The 23,710-nt window shown below is 39.7% G+C and overlaps 1 protein-coding gene across 2 annotated transcripts; it reads right to left on the bottom strand.

Annotated features, from left to right (window-relative positions):
- Positions 1–2,949: 2,949 nt before the first annotated feature.
- Positions 2,950–6,935, bottom strand: LOC126790874 (uncharacterized). 2 transcript variants are annotated; one of them, XM_050517236.1, is made up of 7 exons: positions 6,617–6,935; positions 5,323–5,595; positions 5,105–5,160; positions 4,926–5,004; positions 4,700–4,838; positions 3,893–4,006; positions 2,950–3,377 (listed from the first exon to the last, which is right to left on the bottom strand). In XM_050517236.1, the coding sequence occupies exons 2-7, from the start codon at positions 5,484–5,486 to the stop codon at positions 3,186–3,188; spliced, it is 744 nt and encodes a 247-aa protein (XP_050373193.1). In that variant the 5' UTR covers positions 5,487–5,595; positions 6,617–6,935; the 3' UTR covers positions 2,950–3,185. The 2 variants fall into 2 exon arrangements, with proteins under 2 accessions (XP_050373193.1, XP_050373194.1); XM_050517237.1 differs by having other exon boundaries at positions 6,892–6,910.
- Between the last annotated feature and the right edge of the window lie 16,775 nt (positions 6,936–23,710).

Consider the following 23,710-nt stretch of genomic DNA (forward strand, 5'->3'; position numbering starts at 1 on the left):
GAGAGAAAGAGAGAGAAAAGGAGGCGCGGGTTTGAGGAGAGAAGAGGGTTTCCGAAAATGGAAACCCTACTTCTGATAAGTTTCCTTTTATACCCCCCTCCAAAATCGGAAACTAACTTCCGATGTTAATAACTTTCACGTCCGACATCTGATTTGAACGTGTAATGCGTTTACGGACTCGTATCGACGAACTCTACAACTTTCGTGAAGGAAGTTTTCACAACCGAGCGACGAAATATAAGTCGATACTCACGTCGCCGAAACGTAACGTTTTTCTAAATAAACGTTCCGATAACGTTTCCGTTTTCGATTTCCGATGTCACAAAGCGGATCAAACGCGATTTATAATTTTCACAAACTTATAACTTTAGAAAAAAAATCTAATAAATCGTTCCGAAAAAACGGATTATTACAATTGTACAATATAATTTGATGCTTATTGTACGTGGTTTTAACATTGAGTTTTGTTAAAACGTGTTTTGTCTTCGGTCGTGTTTATGTCTTTGGACGTGTTGTCTTCAGACGTGTTTTGTCTTCGGACGTGTTTATGTCTTCGGACCAGTCTTCGGACGTGTTGGCATGTCGGAACCTAGCTTTTGGCCGGGCGAAAGTTACAATACAGTTAGAGCTCTAGTCTGTCTACCATGGTACTGCATATGAGCTAACAGATGGGTTATCGGCTTATGAGTTCCCATATATATTTTGATATTGGATGACAGATGGTTGTCCAATGTCGGCGGCGTACTACATGAGGGATAACAGAGGGGTACCAGCGCTCATGAGTACCCGTATTATAAATGCATTTGGGTAAACAAAGGGGTTGCCCAATTCTCATGAGTACATATATTTTCATATTATTAGACAACCAGATGGGCCGTCTAATGAAGCATGAGTGCATTTATATTTGTTGATTTGTGGATTTAGTATATATTTATATGCGAGTTATATTGTTTTTTTTACTCATACGAGCTGCAAAGCTTACCGGATTTGTGTTTACAATCCCGGTGCACCTATTCGATGGTGTAGGGAATAACTCCGCATGTGTGGATTAGCGGAAATCGACGGACCGCTCAGAGGACTTGAAGTTATTTATTTCCTTCTTGTGGTGAGGACTTTGTGTTGATTGTCATGTGAGGATGTTGTGAGGATAATACATTTCTATTGTTATAATGTTGAATTATAAATTTTGGTTTGTAATAATCGGTTTGACTGAGTTGTATTTTGAACTCAGAGATGATCCGCTGTGACATTTAAATGACTTCTATTCATTGAGATTGCTTTAGTGTTTTTCATGACTTCGAAATTTGAGTTTCATACTCTAAATTTTGGGATCGTGACAATGACCAACTTAATAATACCAAGAAACTCATTGGAAATTAGACTTGAATTTTCGGGGTATTACAATATATATACACGCGCGCGCTGTTCATCATATCATGCAAAGCTTTTAAATTTCTGGATTGATGCGCTAGCTATCTCGATCCCGAACCAATCAAAAAGCCCCTCACCACGGGTTACAAAGCATGATATTTCTTGAGCAACTTTATTACCTTCTCTAGGAACATGCGAAACAACATGAATATTTCCCTGCCCAAGAAAAGACCGTACATGATTCACATACACACCCTCACTAGCTAAGCACACATCAGGAGTATTAATCGACCTTTCCGCTTCCAGAAAATCTGATTCAATGATACAATCAGACCAATGCATTTGAGCAGCCCATTCACAACCTTGCAGAATAGCATATAACTCCGCCGCTAAAGAATCCAACCGACCCCCAACTCTTTCCCCTATAGCAGCAATAAAGAGGCCATGATCATTTCTACATACACAACCAATACCAACATTCATCCCATTACCTGAGACAGAGGCATCACAATTGATGATCTTCAGAAAACCACCAGGGGGAGGAATCCATCGAACCACAGTTTTATTACCTCTACTCACATTAGCAGATTGGTATGCATTCTTCTTTCTAGACCAACTCTGGGGAATACCATCCCACACTGAAAGTCTCATACTAAAGATATCATTACAGCCCGAGGTAAGTCCCCATGCACAATTGAATTTCTCTCTTTCCAATTTGACCATAATAATACTCACAGTAAACCAACCTCCTCCAAACTCAAAATCTTCCAAGCATAATCAAAGAAACTGGGGAAGGATGTCCATGCACCAATAGTCAACTTGTTATAAAACCCCACCCTTTCTAACATGTACCACAACGTTCTTCGAACATTCAAACGTTGCATGTAAGGGTGTTTCCGAAGCTTGATGACAACGGGGACACATAGAATCAACAACCACATTTCTAGACAATAAGGCACTAAGATACGGAAGAGTACCTGGAGAATAGTTCCATAAAAAATGTCACATCTTAGGAGGCAATTAAAGCAATTTTCAACTTAGCTAAATGCCTAAATGTTTATCTCGGATGCGCATCCCCCGTGAATGCAATAACGTAGAGCAGATGCATATACTAGCTGCATCTGTATTCTGAATCCAACTTAGCACACTGCATTCATTTTGATTCAGATCGAACAAATAAATGTAGCATGTCATGTCCGTTCTAATTAGATTCAATCTGGATTGAATTTGATTGAGGAACGTTCTGTTACACTGTTTGTTCTTTTCTTTCTTAAATCAGTGTTCGTTGCTAAAGCTAAACTACGAAAAGATTGATGGATCCATTGCCTTGTCACTGGTATCATGGTATTGATACGTTATCCCATAACACTAGAATATATATGGTAGCAAACTAGGAATTAGGAAAGCCAGATGCTTCCAAATTTGGGGATCTTCAGACCCATTATTCTTTTTAGTTTGGCCAATGTTGCAAAGGACCTTTAAGATTGATCAATTCAGTCACCTTCTATAGTTCCATGTTAACTGCCATGGTAGGAGGATCACTAGGATGTTGTACTTTCATGATAGCTGCAATTCTGTGAAACAAAATCAACACCTTACAATTACTTAGCGGCACAGCCACCTTATATGTAACTACATGTTGTTCTCCCTTGCTTCTCTCTTGAATTTACACATTATATGGCAATATGTGAGGCATAAGAATCATGATTTGGGAATATGGAATGAGCAGATTCCCAATGCAGAGCTCTATTTTTCTCCCAATTTAAGTCTTTTGGTAACAACAGATTGAATATGCTAGATACACTAATTATTAACTACTCGAGAAGCTTATTGCAGGAGCCAACACCTACAGCTGCAGCAAGATGCCATGCAGCATGAAGGTATGGAGTTCTGGGAAAAACATCATCTGCAATAAAAAGTATACCACCCAATAGTGATGACATCTTATGTACATTATGAGCCATCCTTAACTCTGGATCTTTTAATGCTCTTTTGGCAAACGCTACCTGCAGTGAACAGTACATTAACATAATTTTTTCATGTAAGCTGATTACAGCAAGGTAAGAAAGTTTAACATGCAACTTTCACAATGCAAGTTTCCGGCTTTTTGGGTAGTATCAGTTCTACATTTTCAACCTTAACTGGTTTAATTTGAATACCGCTACTTTGATATCAGGTAAATGTAAACCACCCTGCTGCAGTACATGTTAAACTTTTGAATTTGGTGGATCACTTTTCTGTTATCTCATAGACCAAAGGGATACCTATATATATGAGTGCTCCAGTACATGTTTAAACTTTTGAATTTGGTGGATCACTTTTCTGTTATCTCACAAATCAAAGGGCTAAATCTGAGTGCTGTTTTGTTACTTTGTATATAAAAGGGATCCTAGTTTGATTCGATTTAGAGAACCTAGAAGAAACTTTAAAGCGATCATGATTTCCAACAGAACAGTCTCAAACAAAGAGATAAAAGAAGGAAGATGAAAATCAAAACTTGATGAGAAATATGGCAACTTACCTCCATCATTCCAGTGTGAACGGCTGAAACCATCAGAGGTTGAATAGGTAGGAAAACTGCAGAAGCTGCCATGAGGAATTTTGGATTTTCAGTTCTGAGGGCTCTTGAGAGACACTGCAAATGTAGGATGCGCAGGTGAGCAAAGATATTACTTTAAAGAGAAAAATTTATAAAGCCATTTAAACAAAGTTATTTAAGATGATACTCCCTGAAATAAAACCATTTTAAAAAGAGTATCAAGAAATCATACTACATCATGGCATCATGCTACACAGAACTTGTAAGTGGAGAATCAAGTTTCTTTGTTATCCTTGATAAATAGTCAATTTGCAGAAAACTGTTCTATACTGACAAAGCAAAAAACAAGAGGAAAACTTGCCAAAGCTGAGTTCAGCCGATGTGTGTACATTTTTTCATTTGCCCACTAACTTAAAAGTAATTTCTTGTCTAATTATAGTGATCCCAAAAAAAAAAAACTGATACCATACATAATTTTTTGAAAAATGTCACTGCAGGCTGTGAGCAGAAAATGTCTTAATATATCATTATCATAAAATCTTAGTAAGTAATCAATCAGAAAAAAAGGATCTGAGAACTTGTGAAATCCAGGTACTTGTATTATGCAATGTGCTCAAAAGACTGATCTATTAAGAAAGAGGCTCCTGTACTCTTTCACTTCTATTTTAACAAGCAACTGCAGCAAATTAGTATAACGAGATCAATATCACCATTCAGAAATAAGCTCTTAGATTTAATCAATAAGCGAGTTGTCAACGATAATTTGTCCATGGATTTTCTCTGACTTACCACTGTTGCTGTGGCTATCATTGTATAGTCAGCCCATCTCAAATATTTCCTTAGTTTTCCTCTTGAGGAGTGATATAAACTTGAGGCAACTCCAACTCCAATTAATGAATTAGCATATAGCTTGGTGTTTAGGTTCTTTCTGTTTCCGCAAGATAAACATTAGGCATGATGCATATATAAGATCACTTTTGTTATTTATGAAGTAAGTTTTGCATAAAAGTATCACCTTGGGGTATGGATCCCAAGAACTATGAAAGGAAGTGAAGTGAGCACATTAACAACTGTTTCTGCAAGGGTACGATCACCTAAGAATATAGAAAGAAAGCATTATTCAGATGTCTGTGTTTATCCAGGAGATTGAATTTAACGAAGCATATATTCAGAAAAACACTTAGTTTCCAATACCGTGAATGCAACCCTGGATAGGCCTCAAATATGGTGGTGTATGCTGCCATACTCCCCTGGAAAAAATGCAGAGAAAGTTAGATTTAGTGGAATTGCTTGCATGTTCTACAATGTATCATTGAATTGGTAAATAACTAAATATCATTTAACTACATTATTTAATCACATAATATTGATCTTTTCTGTGGAAATTACTCATCAATAGGTTTATCACTCACTGCATAGACAAATTTGTTCCAATAGCTGAACTCGTACAAGTTGAGTGGGCAAAGTCCCCATCTTGAGTAGTCTCTTCTGATTCAAACCTTGAACAAGACACCACGTGTACCCCATGTATGCCCTCTAGGGCTCTACTAGGATTCAATGTACTCTGGGGACTCATAAAGCTTCAGTAGTAAGCCAAAGCGACTTTATTGCCAGCAAAAACTTGCTGGCAACAGTAGGAAGGGGTGTGCTCAGTGTGAGCCAATGTATAACTTATAATTGTACTCCTACAAAACAACAGCAATATTTTTATGAAATGAGAGCACAAAAAAAAAATACTGTTGGCATCCACTGATGTTCAACTTAACTACACACTATAAACACATGTATGACAATCTTTATCCAATAAGCAAATACTTTGTTATCCAACTCTAATTTGATACTGTTCCTACAAATGAGAAGTACTGCAATCACTACAAACAACCCTATCTGGCTAGGGAGTAGTTGTTCCAAGGAAGCTCTCCCTTTTTATGGAAACAGACAGGGTTGGTTCTTCAATTCCAATCCATGACAAGGTGAAACAGGGAAATCAACAAACAGTTCGGACTTCAAGCAGCCCTGTCCACGGCATGGATTGGAAGACACACACACACACACACACACACATTACTAGCTTTTAAGCATGCAATAAACTCGAGTTGCATCTAGGCATTTAAGATTGAAAATTTATGGCTATACACTTTAAATTGCTCAGGAAAAAGCATACATGAAGGGATCCATAACCTTAACTTCTTTACTTAAGCATGCAATCAGAAAAAATTGAACTTTAATCTCAACATCTACCTGAGATCTACGGCAAAGTACAGTACTTTATCAAAAAGTGTCGGTATACTCAATTCTACAAACAAAGGAAACTAATAGAATCTAATCCAGAATAAATATGGACAATGTATAATACTTTGAAAGGAAAAAACATACACACACGGCTGGAGCAATAGGAAGTTTACACAATTGTAATTAAAGTTACAATTTGAATTCAAATACTTCACAACTCTACTTAAAATCTCAAACCCCAAACCCAGAACCCAACCCAACTGTAAGACCCAGAACCAGAACCCGAGTTTGATTTTTGTTTAGCATCCAATATGCATTTCATCCTTAATGAACAACATTCAAACCATACTGGTTGTTAATCATCACATACAGAGCAAGCCACCAACATTCATTCAGATTATATTTTGGAAAAGGACAATTCATTCACATTCACAACATAATCTTGAAACAGAAAAATAGAGAGAAAATAAGAACCTGGAATATGTGGCGAATTAGTTAACCTGAGGAAATCCTAGGAGGTTTGGTTGGGGTGTAAAGAATATAAATGGGAAGTCTCTCCGGAGTTTTGAATACTCCGGGAGCACCGTAGAACTTTGTTCTATAAACAGATTGATAGAATAAGAGAAGAAAATGAGAGATAGAGAAACAGAGAGAATAGGGCTGTTATTTCAGTTTGGTCTGATTGATTGGGAGGAGGAGAAACTAGAAAGAGAAAACCTGGGAAGATGCGCATGAATCACAGAATCTACCTCATATGGTGTGTGCGCATATTCCTATTCCAATTCGTATCCAAATGTGCCATAACAGTCGTAGCTTAAACAAGTCCAAGTTTGCAACGTTGTATTCTTTGTCTTAAACCCCCTCCTCTATTCTCCACCATTGATATGAACTTTTCACTGTTACAGAGGCGCCAATCATTGCCAACCATGTGTACATACATACCCTGTGATAATTGGTTCTAATTTGTTTTCATTTTGGTTTTGGCAGAATAGGAAAGTGTGACATTGGCAAATGTTTAGATATTTTTTCTTCTGTTTCTATGCAAAAACGTTGCACTCAACAAAATTAGAGGTTACATAAAAAACATCATATGGTTGAAGCGTCACCAATAAATGGACTTCAAAGTATTCTTTTTCGAGAGAAAAAACGTAAAATATTACAACTTATTTCAAGTCAGAAAATTTTATATGCACAACGTTCACGTCAAGATTCACATGTACGGCTAAAATTAGAGGTTACATAAAAAACATCATATGGTTGAAGCGTCACCAATAAATGGACTTCAAAGTATTCTTTTTCGAGAGGAAAAACGTAAAATATTACAACTTATTTCAAGTCAGAAAATTTTATATGCACAACGTTCACGTCAAGATTCACATGTACGGCTAAGTGACTAAAACTTTCATTCAAAGAATTGGTGACCTTAGGGAATCAATGACCTCGGAGGGGCTCATTTTAGCTGGTCTCTAGGCCCGTTGGGCTTCACGTGAGAAGTCCATTATTGGGTCTTGATTCACATACGCAGTAATTAGTAATCACTTATTCACTTCACTCAGTGATCTTAGAGAATTAACAAGTCGAATCAAAGATCCAGCTCACATAGTCGTGCTGCTTTGACTCCACTAATCTAATTTATTAATAACAATTGACTATGGACACTACCGTCTTGACTTGAGTAGAGCCTGCTACTGATTTAGCTGTCATTCCAAAATTCTCATCACCATCTTTGTTATGACTTGTGATGGTCAACATTTCTCTACTTCTGCGGTTCTGCCCTCTCATCATGACTGTCATGATTAATGCTACGATTATATATCGCCGACCCCAATCATGATTCATGATTATACCTCAGAGTTACAAATTACTACCCCATTGGGTAAGGGAGCAATTGAGAAAAATGTAAATGCGGTAAGTAAAGGTACATTAGGGTTGCGTAATAATTATGATATTTTACGTTCAGTAGTTATATATAGAAGGATCAGCGAGAGCAACTTGATCCGATAAATAGTGCCGTCATCCATCTCCGGCCGGTCATTTATGCAACGACTGGCCATACTAGTCGTATATAGCTCATCGATCTCTTGTTGTACCAAAAACAGCTCAAGAGACTACTAATTCAAATTCAAATCCAAAATTAAGTGCTGAACCAAACTAATTGGTTGCCAAGTTAACGAGTCGTAGTATATGGCTGCAGATTAAGTAATTAAACAGACTAGCTTGGTCGATAATTAAGGTACTAATTGGTATGTACCAAATAGAATGGGCTCAACTTGTTACACTCTTTACTCCATATAATCGATTCAGCCAGGGACGAGGGCATATATACTTAAATATATGAGGACACATGATTGTAACTCATAATTGGACGGGACCATAGCAAATATTCCCTAGCTCAAAAGAAGTTGCTGTGACAATTAAGCAAAAGGGTGGTTACCTACGACCACCAACATCAAGTTTGTTTAGCAAAACTCCATTTTTACATATACCTAGCTACCATGCCAGTGTTTGATAATATACTTGTTCCCGGGAGAACGGCTATTAATACTGGACAGAGTCCCACTCCTCCTCTCCCCAACTCCAAAGTCTCCAAGAAAACTCGCAAAAACCAAACAGATACCGAAAAGCAGAACCAAATTAGAAAAACACGGTGCAGAGTTCAAAACTTCGATCAGATCGAGAAGTAGTGAAATAAGAAATATAAGAAGGTTCCAGGAATCAAGGGTCAAGTTATGTCATGTGTAATAACCCTAAATTTCAAATACATTATTTGAGTTAATTTGAGTTCTATAAAGACTTGAATTTTAGTTTCAATGAATGTGATTGTTTGCGATGTTTCGAAACGAAAAACGGAAACGTTTTCGGAACGTTTATTAAGAAAAACGTTACGTTTCCGAACGTAATTATCGACTTTTATTCCGTCGATCGGTTGCGAAAACTTCCTTCATGAAAGTTGTAGAGCTCATCGATACGAGTTCGGGGGTATGTGACGCGTTCGAAACGGACATCGTACGTAAAAGTTATTCACGTCGGAAGTTAGTTTCCGATTTGGAAACTAGTATAAAAAGGAATGGTTTTCTTTCTAGGGTTTCCATAACAGGAAACCCTTCATTTTCCGCCGCTCACTCTCTCTCTCTCTCTCTCTCTCTCTCTCTCTCTCTCTCTCTCTCTCTCTCGGCCCGACTCTCCTTCTCCCCCTTCGAATTTCCTCTCGCCGATCTACCACCCCAGCCCTCCGTGGTCCTCACCGCCGCTTCACACGACACCGCAAGGACCTCCGCGTCGGACCCCGAGCCAATGAAGCCATACCTCGTCGTCGTGAAGCAGTGAGCCACTACCGAACCTTCTGCAGATTTCCTCCGCCGCTGCCAAGCTACTCCGGCGCTCCCCACGGCTCGATCGAGGTAAGGGATGATGGAATATGGTTGTGGTGATGATTTTGTTTGGTTTTTGATTTGATTTGAGGGAGTTTGTGGTGGAATGGGGGAGAGGGTCACCGCCGCCTAGAGGCGGCGCGTGAAGGGGAATGGGGCAGCCTAGGGGTGGTCTGCGACCATAGAGAGAAAGAGGAGGAGGAGAGGATGGGTTTCGGACCGGCGGTGGCGTGATACGCGCCGTGGTTAGCCTCGGCGCGTGGGGCCCACGCGCAGCCCGCCGGAGGTGGCGCGTGTGCCACACGCGCCGCCACGTGCGGCGGTGGGACAAGTTTTGACAGAAGGGTATTTTTGTAATTTACTGTGTACGGTAAAAGTAAATGTAATTTTTATTTACTGCGGTAAATGTAATTAAATTTTACCTTCGGTAAATGTAATTATAAATTACTTTCGGTAAATGTAAAAAGTAAATTGTAAAAGGGTAATTTAGTAAATTTTATTTACTGAGTTGTATTTACATTTAAATCGTACGTATACGTACAAAATACGTATTAATATTTATACGTACAGAAATACGTATATAATATTTATACGTACAGAAATACGTATCTAATATTTATACGTACAGAAATACGTATATAATATTTATACGTACAGAAATACGTATTTAATATTTATACGTACATAAATACGTATTAATGTTTATACGTACAGAAATACGTATTAATATTTATACGTACAGAAATACGTATTAATAGTTATACGTACAGAAGTACGTATTAATATTTATACGTACAGAAGTACATATTTAATATCTATACGTACAAAAATACGTATATAATATTTATACGTACAGAAATACGTATATAATATTTATACATACAGAAATACGTATTAATTGAGTATTGTACAGTAACCGTGAATAGTGAACAGTGAACAGTAACTTCGTATAAACCAAAATTGCTGAACAGTAACCGTATATTACTGTTTTGGCATTTAAAGGTTTACGAAACGATTCTAAATTCTTTTCTTATTCTTTTAAGGTGATCGTTAAATCGAGGAAAGGAATTAGCATCGCGAATTGTGGAATTACGCTCAAGTCAATAAGGTGAGTAAAATCTCACTGAATTACGAATCTACCTTCGTGGTGATTCAACATTTTTACAAGTGTGTTTATCAGATGAATTACAACATGTATATAATTTTGTGGACTACATATATACAGTATAATGGTAATAAGTACATATATATATATAGTTCATTAAATTACGTACTGTTATTAATTCATTAAAAATAGTCATTTCGGTGACAGAAAAATTGTGCATGTGTGTGATTTAAATGGTACGATATGATGTGAGATTATCGTACGTAATTTTCAGGTGTTTATGAAATATGACATGTATAGGATATAGTGGACTATGTATATATTGTATAAATGGTAAATAAGTACGAATATATATAGTTTGCTATATAATATACTGTTATGATTTTTATTGTGGATATATCGTGAAAGTTTTAAAACGTACAATATGATGTGTGATTATTGTACATGATTTATCACGGAAAATGTGAAATATTGTGATTTGTCTTCGGACGTGATGTGTGGTACAATATGATGTGAGATTATTGTACATGTGAGGCAAGTCGGAACCTAGCCTTTGGCCGGGCGAAGGTTACGATACAGTTAGAGCTCTAGTCTGTCTGCCATAGTACTGCATGAGGTAACGGGTGGTTATCTGATCATGGGTACTCAGCTTGTTTTGGATGTTGGGTGGCGGGTGGTTACCCAACATCAGCGGTATACTAAGTGAGGGGTAACAGATGTGTACCAGCGCTCATTAGTTACCATTTTGTGAAAGTATTAGAGTAACCAGATGGGTTGCTCGTTTTCTCATGATTTTCATTATACTGTGTTGATGTGGAGTTGTGTCTTTTATGAGACGAGAGTTATTTTAATATTTTACTCATACGAGCTGTAAAGCTTACCGGGTTTGTGTTGCAATCCCGGTGCACCAATTTCAATGGTGTAGGGAATACTTCCGCAGGTGCTGAGTAGTGGTGATTGAGTGACGACTCCGAAAACTCGAAGTCGATCGCATCCAGTCGTGGTGAGGTTCCAGCGTGGATTGTGTGTGAGATTTGGTGTGATTTTATTTGTGAGGTTGTTGTGAGGATTATACAATTCCATTTGTTATATGTTGAATTATCATTTGGGTTTGTAATAATCGGCTTGACTGAGTTATATTTTAAACTCAGATGTGATCCGCTGCGACATTAAAATGATTTCGATTTCATTGAGATTATTTTTGTGTTTAACGATTCTAAGATTTTGAGTTTTAAAGCTCGAAATTTTAGGGTCGTTACAGTTGGTATCAGAGCCTAAGTGCGTATTTGGCGATTATCAATATCATCCGGGAGCGATGATCCGACTGCAGGCGGGCCCCCATCACATGCTCCTCGGTATTGATATGTCGTCGGGTACGCGAGAGTGTTTTAGGAGCCATACCTAATGGTTTGGTCCTCCGAGAAGTATCGTGATGATACTTCGATGATTCATCATATCCTGAAATTTCATGTTAATACCTATCGAATCTGTTTTAGTTGAATTCGAGATCTCACAAGTATTGACTAAGTGTTTCGTTGTTTGAAGGTGATGAACGCTGACAAGGGCCGAGGACAGGGCCGAGGACGGGCGAGAGGCCGAGGTCGAGGTAGGACCACAGGCCGAGTCCGCAACGTGGAGAACCTTTATGAGGAGGCTGCTCCACAGGTAGAGCAGGTAGGCCGAGGTCGAGGTAGGGCCACAGGTCGAGTCCGCAACGTGGAGAACCTCTATGAGGAGGCTGCTCCGCAGGAGGAGCAGGATGAGCCAGCTCCTGCGGTTAGAGATGACGGTCGAGTGTTGAAGCTGATCAAGGATATTAGTGCACTGGCAGCTCCGACATTTCATGGGGGACTAGATCACATGGTAGCTGACCATTGGATCGAGGGTATGGAGGCTTATTTTGAGTTGATGGAGTGCACAGAGATTGAGAAGAGAAAGATAGCTACATTCTTTCTCAAGGGTGATGCTCTAGATTGGTGGAAGAGCATGAGACAGACTGTGGATGTGTCTACATTCACATGGGGAGATTTCACCACCATATTCCAAGAGAAGTATTTCCCAGCCTCAGTACAGGAGGACTTAGAGTTGGAGTTTCTGGCATTGGTGCAGGGAGACATGACCATTAGAGAGTATGATGCTCGATTCTCGCAACTGTATCGGTATGTCAGGCCTATGGGTGCGACTGCTTTAGCTCAGAAGTATCTACGTGGGCTGAAACAGGAGTACAAGACCATGATATCAGTCCTTTGCCTGACTTCACGGGAGCAGATATTTGAGAGTGCTATGAGTTTGGAGCAAGCAGAGAAGACTCGAGCAGGTGATGTGGGGAACAGAGATGCGAAGGGGAAAGGCAAGGCAGTCTATACAGGCAGCGAGCACTCAGGACCGAAGGATAGGTCATGGAAGAGGCCAAGACCCCACTATCAGGCCCCGACAAGGGCACCACCCTTAGCTATCAGGGCAGCACCAGTCAGACCATTAGCAGCAGTGAGGTGTTATGGCTGCAATGAGATGGGACATTACGCCTCAGCATGTCCGAAACCGAGGAGAGGAGGGTGCCACCGTTGCGGGCAAGTGGGGCACATAGCTCGAGATTGTACCCGACCACTTCCGGGTAGACAGGAACGGCCGCAGAGACAGCTACCAGCAGGCCAAGCTAGAGTGTTCGCAGTGGGTCAGCGAGACACAGGAGTGGAAGGTACATTATCACTCTTTGACTACCTTGCTAGAGTGTTGTTTGATACGGGAGCATCGCATTCATTCATTGCTAGTTCAGTAGTGGAGATGCTAGGATTGATTCCTACACCTCTCGGGGACGCCTTATGTGTCACTTCACCCCTTGGAGTGTCACTTGAGTTAGAGACAATCTGCAAAGCTTGTCCTATATTGATTGGAAGTAGAGAGTTCTCTGCTTCGTTGATTGTGATTCCGGACCACACTTATGATGTGATCTTGGGGATTGATTGGTTGAGACCACAGCATGCTGTGATTGATTGTTTTGACATGGTAGTGTCCTTTCATAGACCTGGAGAGCCAGTGTTTCGTTATCGTTGCCTCAAGTCCGACAACGCCATGAGATCAGGAGTTTTGGCACATGTGGAGTCAGTGGATCAGAAAGTATCTATTGCAGACATTGTGGTAGTATCTGAGTTTGGTGAAGTATTCCAAGAGATACCGGGGCTACCTCCTCGAAGAGTGGTAGATTTCTGCATTGATGTAGTACCCGGTACAGCACCTGTGTCAAAGGCACCATATAGAATGGGGCAGAATGAACTTAAGGAGCTGAAGGTGCAGATCGATGAGCTATTAGACCAAGGGTTCATTAGACCTAGTGTTTCACCTTGGGGAGCACCTGTTTTGTTCGTGAAGAAGAAAGATGGTTCTCTGCGGTTATGTGTGGACTACAGAGAACTGAACAAGGTGACCATCAAGAATAGGTATCCATTACCTAGGATTGATGACTTGTTCGATCAGCTCAAGGGTGCCACAGTGTTCTCTAAGATTGATTTGAGATCCGGTTATCATCAACTCAGAGTGAAGGAAGAAGATATATCGAAGACAGCCTTCAGGACCCGGTATGGACATTATGAGTTTGTCGTCATGCCATTTGGTCTAACGAATGCACCAGCTGTCTTTATGAGTTTGATGAACCAAGTATTTAGCCCGTACTTGGATGAGTTTGTTGTGGTGTTTGTGGATGACATTCTGATATACTCCAAGACACAAGAAGAACATGTGGTGCATCTGAGAACAGTGTTGCAGACCTTGAAAGAGGCGAGACTGTATGCCAAGCTAGAGAAGTGTGAGTTCTGGAAAGAAGAGGTCAAATTCCTTGGTCATGTTGTCTCAAAAGATGGAGTACTAGTGGACCCAGCAAAGGTAGAGGCAGTGAAGAATTGGAGTCGTCCAAAGAACCCTACAGAGATACGTAGTTTCCTCGGGTTGGCAGGTTACTACAGGAGGTTTATCGAGGGGTTTTCTAGTATCGCATCTTCATTGACCAAGTTGACTAAGAAAGATACTCCGTTTGTGTGGACGGATGCATGTGAGGAAGCATTCAACAAACTAAAGACTAGACTGACCACAGCTCCAGTGTTGACGATTCCCTCTAATGGTGGTGGCTATGTCATTTACAGTGATGCTTCACTCCAGGGTTTGGGTTGTGTGTTGATGCAGCATGGAGGAGTCGTTGCATATGGCTCGAGACAGTTGAAGATTCATGAGAAGAATTATCCGACACACGACCTAGAGCTTGCGGCAGTTGTATTTGCCCTGAAGAATTGGAGACATTACTTGTATGGTGAGAAATTTCAACTCTTTTCGGATCATAAGAGTTTGAAGTACTTGTTCTCACAGAAGGAGCTGAATATGAGGCAGAGGAGGTGGATGGAACTCCTCAAGGACTATGACTTCACATTAGAGTACCACCCGGGGAAGGCAAATGTGGTGGCGGATGCCTTGAGCAGAAAACCGAGAGGCGTGGTAGCTTCGCTTATGGTCCAGGAATGGTTCATGCTAGAAGCTGCATCCGAGTTTGATTTGGTACCATCGGGAGGAGAACCAAGGGTCTTTCTTGGTAGTGTCACAGTGCAACCCACATTGATCACGAGGATCATACAGGGTCAGGCGCAGGATAGACACTCACGAGCTAAGTTGGCGGATCTTGTAGTTGATACGCTTGATGAGTGTCCTTCAGAGTGGAGAGTTGGACCCGATGGAGGGTTGAGGTTTGGGGCAAGGTTGTGTGTCCCAGATTGTGATGATCTTCGGGAGGAGGTTCTTCGTGCGGCACATCGTTCACGCTATACCGTCCATCCAGGGAACACCAAGATGTACAAGGATCTATGCAGACAATTCTGGTGGAACGGTATGAAGAAAGACGTAGCAGAGTTTGTATCGAAGTGCCTTACATGTCAGCAAGTGAAAGCAGAACATCAACGACCAGCTGGCATGTTGAAACCACTGACTATTCCTCTTTGGAAGTGGGAGCAGATATCTATGGATTTTGTGACCGGGTTGCCTAGATCGAAGAAGGGTCACGATGCCATATGGGTGATTGTCGATCGATTGACGAAGTCGGCTCATTTTCTCCCAGTTTCGATGAAGTACTCAGTGGACGTGCTTGGGAAACTATATGTGGATGAGGTAGTGAGACTTCATGGTGCTCCAATTTCTATTGTTTCCGACAGAGATGCACGTTTCACTTCGAAGTTCTGGGGTGGTTTGCAGAAGGCGATGGGCACCACCTTGGATATGAGTACAGCTTTTCACCCTCAGACGGATGGACAGACGGAGAGGGTGAATCAGGTGATGGAAGACATGTTGAGAGCATGTGTGTTGGATTTCAAGGGTAGCTGGGAAGATCATTTGAGATTGATTGAGTTTGCCTACAACAACAGCTACCATTCTAGCATTGGCATGGCACCGTATGAGGCACTTTATGGTAGGCCATGTCGATCTCCGATCTGTTGGGCCGAAGTTGGTGATGAGGCACTGATGGGCCCAGAGGTGGTTCAGGAAACCACTGAGAAGATCTCGATCATTCGGGATAGAATCCGGACCGCTCAGAGTAGACAGAAGAGCTATGCAGACCTGAAGAGGAGACATGTGGAGTTCGAGATTGGTGATCATGTGTTCTTGAAAGTTTCACCTATGAGGGGTGTAGTGAGATTCGGCAAGAAGGGAAAGTTGGCACCGAGGTATGTTGGGCCTTTTGAGATACTTGAGAAAGTGGGCGAACTAGCATATCGACTAGCCTTGCCTACTAGCATGTCGGGCGTTCACAACGTCTTCCACATTTCCATGCTGAGGAAGTATGTACCAGATGAGTCACATGTGATCGATCATAGCACCATTGAAGTGAAGGAAAATGCCACTTTTGTTGTCGAACCGGTTCGTATCCTGGATAGATCCACTAAGAAGCTACGGAGGAGAGAAGTTGGGCTAGTCAAGGTGTTGTGGAGTCACCATGATGAGGGTGATGCATCTTGGGAGCTAGAGTCAGATATGATGATCAGATATCCGCAGTTATTTGTTGAGTGAGCTTGAATTTCGGGGCGAAATTCCTTTAAGGGGGATAGATTGTAATAACCCTAAATTTCAAATACATTATTTGAGTTAATTTGAGTTCTATAAAGACTTGAATTTTAGTTTCAATGAATGTGATTGTTTGCGATGTTTCGAAACGAAAAACGGAAACGTTTTCGGAACGTTTATTAAGAAAAACGTTACGTTTCCGAACGTAATTATCGACTTTTATTCCGTCGATCGGTTGCGAAAACTTCCTTCATGAAAGTTGTAGAGCTCATCGATACGAGTTCGGGGGTATGTGACGCGTTCGAAACGGACATCGTACGTAAAAGTTATTCACGTCGGAAGTTAGTTTCCGATTTGGAAACTAGTATAAAAAGGAATGGTTTTCTTTCTAGGGTTTCCATAACAGGAAACCCTTCATTTTCCGCCGCTCACTCTCTCTCTCTCTCTCTCTCTCTCTCTCTCTCTCTCTCTCTCTCTCTCTCGGCCCGACTCTCCTTCTCCCCCTTCGAATTTCCTCTCGCCGATCTACCACCCCAGCCCTCCGTGGTCCTCACCGCCGCTTCACACGACACCGCAAGGACCTCCGCGTCGGACCCCGAGCCAATGAAGCCATACCTCGTTGTCGTGAAGCAGTGAGCCACTACCGAACCTTCTGCAGATTTCCTCCGCCGCTGCCAAGCTACTCCGGCGCTCCCCACGGCTCGATCGAGGTAAGGGATGATGGAATATGGTTGTGGTGATGATTTTGTTTGGTTTTTGATTTGATTTGAGGGAGTTTGTGGTGGAATGGGGGAGAGGGTCACCGCCGCCTAGAGGCGGCGCGTGAAGGGGAATGGGGCAGCCTAGGGGTGGTCTGCGACCATAGAGAGAAAGAGGAGGAGGAGAGGATGGGTTTCGGACCGGCGGTGGCGTGATACGCGCCGTGGTTAGCCTCGGCGCGTGGGGCCCACGCGCAGCCCGCCGGAGGTGGCGCGTGTGCCACACGCGCCGCCACGTGCGGCGGTGGGACAAGTTTTGACAGAAGGGTATTTTTGTAATTTACTGTGTACGGTAAAAGTAAATGTAATTTTTATTTACTGCGGTAAATGTAATTAAATTTTACCTTCGGTAAATGTAATTATAAATTACTTTCGGTAAATGTAAAAAGTAAATTGTAAAAGGGTAATTTAGTAAATTTTATTTACTGAGTTGTATTTACATTTAAATCGTACGTATACGTACAAAATACGTATTAATATTTATACGTACAGAAATACGTATATAATATTTATACGTACAGAAATACGTATCTAATATTTATACGTACAGAAATACGTATATAATATTTATACGTACAGAAATACGTATTTAATATTTATACGTACATAAATACGTATTAATGTTTATACGTACAGAAATACGTATTAATATTTATACGTACAGAAATACGTATTAATAGTTATACGTACAGAAGTACGTATTAATATTTATACGTACAGAAGTACATATTTAATATCTATACGTACAAAAATACGTATATAATATTTATACGTACAGAAATACGTATATAATATTTATACGTACAGAAATACGTATTAATTGAGTATTGTACAGTAACCGTGAATAGTGAACAGTGAACAGTAACTTCGTATAAACCAAAATTGCTGAACAGTAACCGTATATTACTGTTTTGGCATTTAAAGGTTTACGAAACGATTCTAAATTCTTTTCTTATTCTTTTAAGGTGATCGTTAAATCGAGGAAAGGAATTAGCATCGCGAATTGTGGAATTACGCTCAAGTCAATAAGGTGAGTAAAATCTCACTGAATTACGAATCTACCTTCGTGGTGATTCAACATTTTTACAAGTGTGTTTATCAGATGAATTACAACATGTATATAATTTTGTGGACTACATATATACAGTATAATGGTAATAAGTACATATATATATATAGTTCATTAAATTACGTACTGTTATTAATTCATTAAAAATAGTCATTTCGGTGACAGAAAAATTGTGCATGTGTGTGATTTAAATGGTACGATATGATGTGAGATTATCGTACGTAATTTTCAGGTGTTTATGAAATATGACATGTATAGGATATAGTGGACTATGTATATATTGTATAAATGGTAAATAAGTACGAATATATATAGTTTGCTATATAATATACTGTTATGATTTTTATTGTGGATATATCGTGAAAGTTTTAAAACGTACAATATGATGTGTGATTATTGTACATGATTTATCACGGAAAATGTGAAATATTGTGATTTGTCTTCGGACGTGATGTGTGGTACAATATGATGTGAGATTATTGTACATGTGAGGCAAGTCGGAACCTAGCCTTTGGCCGGGCGAAGGTTACGATACAGTTAGAGCTCTAGTCTGTCTGCCATAGTACTGCATGAGGTAACGGGTGGTTATCTGATCATGGGTACTCAGCTTGTTTTGGATGTTGGGTGGCGGGTGGTTACCCAACATCAGCGGTATACTAAGTGAGGGGTAACAGATGTGTACCAGCGCTCATTAGTTACCATTTTGTGAAAGTATTAGAGTAACCAGATGGGTTGCTCGTTTTCTCATGATTTTCATTATACTGTGTTGATGTGGAGTTGTGTCTTTTATGAGACGAGAGTTATTTTAATATTTTACTCATACGAGCTGTAAAGCTTACCGGGTTTGTGTTGCAATCCCGGTGCACCAATTTCAATGGTGTAGGGAATACTTCCGCAGGTGCTGAGTAGTGGTGATTGAGTGACGACTCCGAAAACTCGAAGTCGATCGCATCCAGTCGTGGTGAGGTTCCAGCGTGGATTGTGTGTGAGATTTGGTGTGATTTTATTTGTGAGGTTGTTGTGAGGATTATACAATTCCATTTGTTATATGTTGAATTATCATTTGGGTTTGTAATAATCGGCTTGACTGAGTTATATTTTAAACTCAGATGTGATCCGCTGCGACATTAAAATGATTTCGATTTCATTGAGATTATTTTTGTGTTTAACAATTCTAAGATTTTGAGTTTTAAAGCTCGAAATTTTAGGGTCGTTACATCATGTGCCGAGACCCACCAGACAAGGAATTGAAGCCCCAATTGATATATCAAATGCCTTCAATCTCTTCTTCTCTTGCTTCTCTAGCTAGCTAACTGTCCAGTTCTTGCTTCACTCGACCTCTTTGTTTTGTTTGTTATCACCAAAACTCACTTCAACTGATTCATACCCGCCCCACTGCACAGTGTCAGCTTCAAGGCGTTTATGGTTTTCTCATCGCTTGGTGCAACTATTCTCTACGAGCAATGAGATCAGCTACAGAAGGTGTAATTTTGTTGCTGTGGATCGTCTTAATTCTTGCTCAAACGACAACTTCGGTTCTTGTTGGTCATAATAGTATTTCCGGTCACGAGTCGACTGCTACTGGCCGGATAATTAGTTCGCCGCCAAGAAAAGCACGTTTTCACGGCAAAGTCTGGTTCCATGCACCGTCAAGTACTCCATCACGTGAGTTTTTTGCCGGAATCCACCGCGGCGACAAGCTATACGACGAAGACAAGAGAATTGTTCATACAGGTCCGAATCCCCTTCACAACTAGTGAAAATAATGTTAGCTGTGTGGGACATTCCGGTAACTGTTGCTGCTGCTGTAGCTGTGTATTTTCAAGTGAGAAATTACTGTAATATCTTCCTGTTGTCGACGTCAATTATTTACTTTAATTTTTTGGGTCCATTTTGTACGTTCTTTGAATTTGAATTAGGGAGAAGAATGAATGAGAGCATGGCTTTAGCCTTTTCAGTAAGGTTTGATGTAGAGGATGGGTAGGAAATTATGAGAGCTGGGAATGGTAAAACTAATGGGGGATGTGATATCGAGGGGCTAGTGTAAATGCTCTTGTTTCTTTTTGCAGTCATAATTATTATATATATGCATGTTCTTACTTTCTTTCTGTACCTTCTGTTCAAAATTCATTGTAGTCTGATTTATTGCTCTGTTAATTAATTCCCAGCTTCTTCATCTACCCTCTTCGATCTGCATTATTGGCTGCTCTTCACCCTCCAGAATACGTACAGAGGAATTAGGGTTTCCGACTAATTTCTCTAACTCTGTTTTCACCGATTCAAAGCTTCCAAGGTCCAACGTAGTGCGGAAACTGAAATATGTTCATTCAGAATTTAGTGTTAACTAATTATGTTGATGAATCACTGGATTAGAGTTCTCAAAACTTCCAAGGTCCAACATAGTGCAGAAACTGAAATGCTCATTCAGATTTAACAGTGTTAACTAATTATGTTGATGAATCACTGGATTAGAGTTCCTGTATACCCACCGCGGTACGTCGACATCTAGTATTTAGATATAGATAGCCAGATAGAGAATGATAGAAAGGCTTACTGTATCGGTCGAAATCCGACCATTCAATCAATGCTGTTCTCCATGATTGTACGTTATGAAGTAGCTAGGGCTGGTTAACTGAGATTTAATCAGACCAAGTTATTTAGCTAGATATAACCACCCGGAAATGATTCAACGACTGGAAATATTCCACGTGTGAAATCAGCATAAGAAGATGGCTTATGTGAATGAATTGGAACCAACTAGGCTTCGAATATTGGCTCATTTGGCTGGGTGTATGGTACTATATATTCATTCATATTCACATTTGATTGTTCCCAGAAGTCCTATCTGTATTTTCACTTAAATGCATTTGCCTTAGCTCGTTATCTAGCTTTTTTACTCAAAGAGGATGCCTGGCTCTGTGGGCAAACACGCTTCCTCAAGATTTAGGATCCTGTTTCCCCAACACTATATTAATGCTGCTGAAACTTTTTTTTTCCATGGAGTAGTACGTAGTACTCCAGTAGTAGTCATCGGGTCTCGATCTGCCTTTTCTTCTTTTACTACTTCATACGTACATGAGGCACTGTTCGTTTTACTCGTCGCTTCTGATACAGCAGGAAAAACACCAGACACATAATGGAATCACAATACCTACAAGGCTACAATAATGTTTTCTTATATACCAAAACTGATAGCAACTTAATTGGAAGGATTCATGCATGCAGTTATAATATGAGTTGTGCCCTCAAAAGTTGTCAATGCTATCTATATGTGGACAAAACAAAGTTCAAACTCTCAAGGTTAATTAGATCAACGTACAATTAAACAAAGCCGATAGAAACTACGTTGGAATGTGTTGTATAAAGAAAATCTGATGAATCCCATAAAAATAATTAAAATGACACTAACGAAGTGTATATTGTTTAGAGAACAGAAAAGATACATCTTCTAGTCCAAGTTTTTGGATTAGTTCAAAAATCAACGCACAAAAGATTCTGCTAATCAAGAAACAAAAATTTCGAGGTTATCATTTTAATCGAGCAAGCTGAAGTTGTTGTTTTTCCTCATGAGATGAATGTTTGCTTGGAATCATTCATAAATGTGTGAGTTAATAAAGAGGAAGGATCCGGTGGACAATGCAACTACCTCATCTCTCACCTACGTCAACTCCCATAAAACCTGTTTATTGCTTCTACCGACTTCGGCATTCTGCATTACTTCTATTGCTAGCTAGCTGGTTCTTTCAAAGTTTTTTGCTCTTTCAAATTTAATTTAAATTTTTTTTCTTCCACAACTCCCTTGAGCTTCTTCATTGATGAATCATTATCGATCATCATCTCTTATAACTAATGTGGAACCCATGACAAGGAGAAGGTTTAATGGTTACACGCTGGTTGACAATAAGATGAAGAAAAGGCCACCATTGAGCCTAGTTAGAAAGTTAACCATGTTTTGTTCGCCTAAATAAAAGTGATTTTTCTGTTTTTCCTATCTTTCCCTAGGGAAACAAATTTTTCAAAAACTCTCCAGTGTTTGGTGAGCTCAAGAGAATTATATGAAAAGTTATTAAAATGGTGCAAGTAATAAACTTAATTATTTTCCTTAGAATTTTGGAATGAACCATTTCTAATTTCCTGAGTATCTGAAACGCAGCCACACAGGTATTGCATGGACAACTTTTTGTCCTGGTAGTTTATTTCCGCGAACTATTTCGATCTATGACATGTTCTCAGGTTCGATCAGAGCTTATGTGTTGGATCATTGTTTAGAAATGTTTTTGGTGTTAAACAACTAAACCGAAGATTAATCAGTAATTCACTGTAAATTTATTAGACATTTACCATTGATTGTATATGTTCCAGAGGGAATATCTCCTTATCGATCGGTCTCGATCAATATCCACAATGCAATTCACTCATTAGACCTGTACATCTTTTGCTCCTTAATTATATGTATAATTTGATAAAGGCATTTATGTCATGAATTCTATGTCTCATTCATCATCATGTATGTAGCTAGACGACAGGCATGGGGTTGATTTCAAAGAGATTGATAATATCCTACAAAGTGGTCATAACTGATATTCTAGAAACCGGACCTTCAAACTTTAATCCTTGATCGATCAATAAAGAAAACAATTGAAAGATATAAACATCCAAGGATTTTCATTATTAAGGTTAAGTGTTTGCAGCAAGAAGCTAGTTTGGTGAACACAGAGATTTAAGAGCATATTATATGTATATACTAACAAAAATACAAGAGATGCATTGAGTAGTTGGATGTTTTAACATGTCGATGTTTTTCTTGGTCAGTGAGTCAGAGCCGGCCAAGTAGCTACATACTGATATTATAATGCAGTAGCAAACAAATGGGATTCAATATGAAACTACGGAAGCTAGGAAAGACATACAAGGCCTTGGGAGTCATAAATTGCTTCCATTGATTGACCAAAACGAAGCAGCCATATGCAGGTTAATTTTCTTTGATTTTAATTGCTTCTTATTTTCGAAACACACAGACCTACATGTTTTTTTCGAACTTTACAATGGTATCAAGTATCAACTGCAGCTCCATTTTTATCTTCAAGCATATATTTAACTTGCTCAGTTATAGGTGGAGAATAAGAAGGAGAATAATATATATAACTTCGGTGTTAAGTCTATTGAATTGACACAGTTGATCGATTTGAAATGGCAGAATGAGCTTGTGTTTCAAGTCTCTAGCTTTTC

The sequence above is a fragment of the Argentina anserina genome, chromosome 4 (assembly GCF_933775445.1).
Source record: "Argentina anserina chromosome 4, drPotAnse1.1, whole genome shotgun sequence".
Taxonomy (NCBI): domain Eukaryota; kingdom Viridiplantae; phylum Streptophyta; class Magnoliopsida; order Rosales; family Rosaceae; genus Argentina; species Argentina anserina.

Bases quoted from the DNA above. Each gene is read 5' to 3' on its own strand.
- LOC126790874 (XM_050517236.1), bottom strand. From the start codon at position 5,486: ATGAGTCCCCAGAGTACATTGAATCCTAGTAGAGCCCTAGAGGGCATA. The intron at 5,005-5,104 runs GTATTGGAAACT...CTATATTCTTAG, and splicing joins TATCCAGGGTTGCATTCACG to GTGATCGTACCCTTGCAGAA. The intron at 3,378-3,892 runs GTAAGTTGCCAT...TGTTCACTGCAG, and splicing joins TTCACACTGGAATGATGGAG to GTAGCGTTTGCCAAAAGAGC.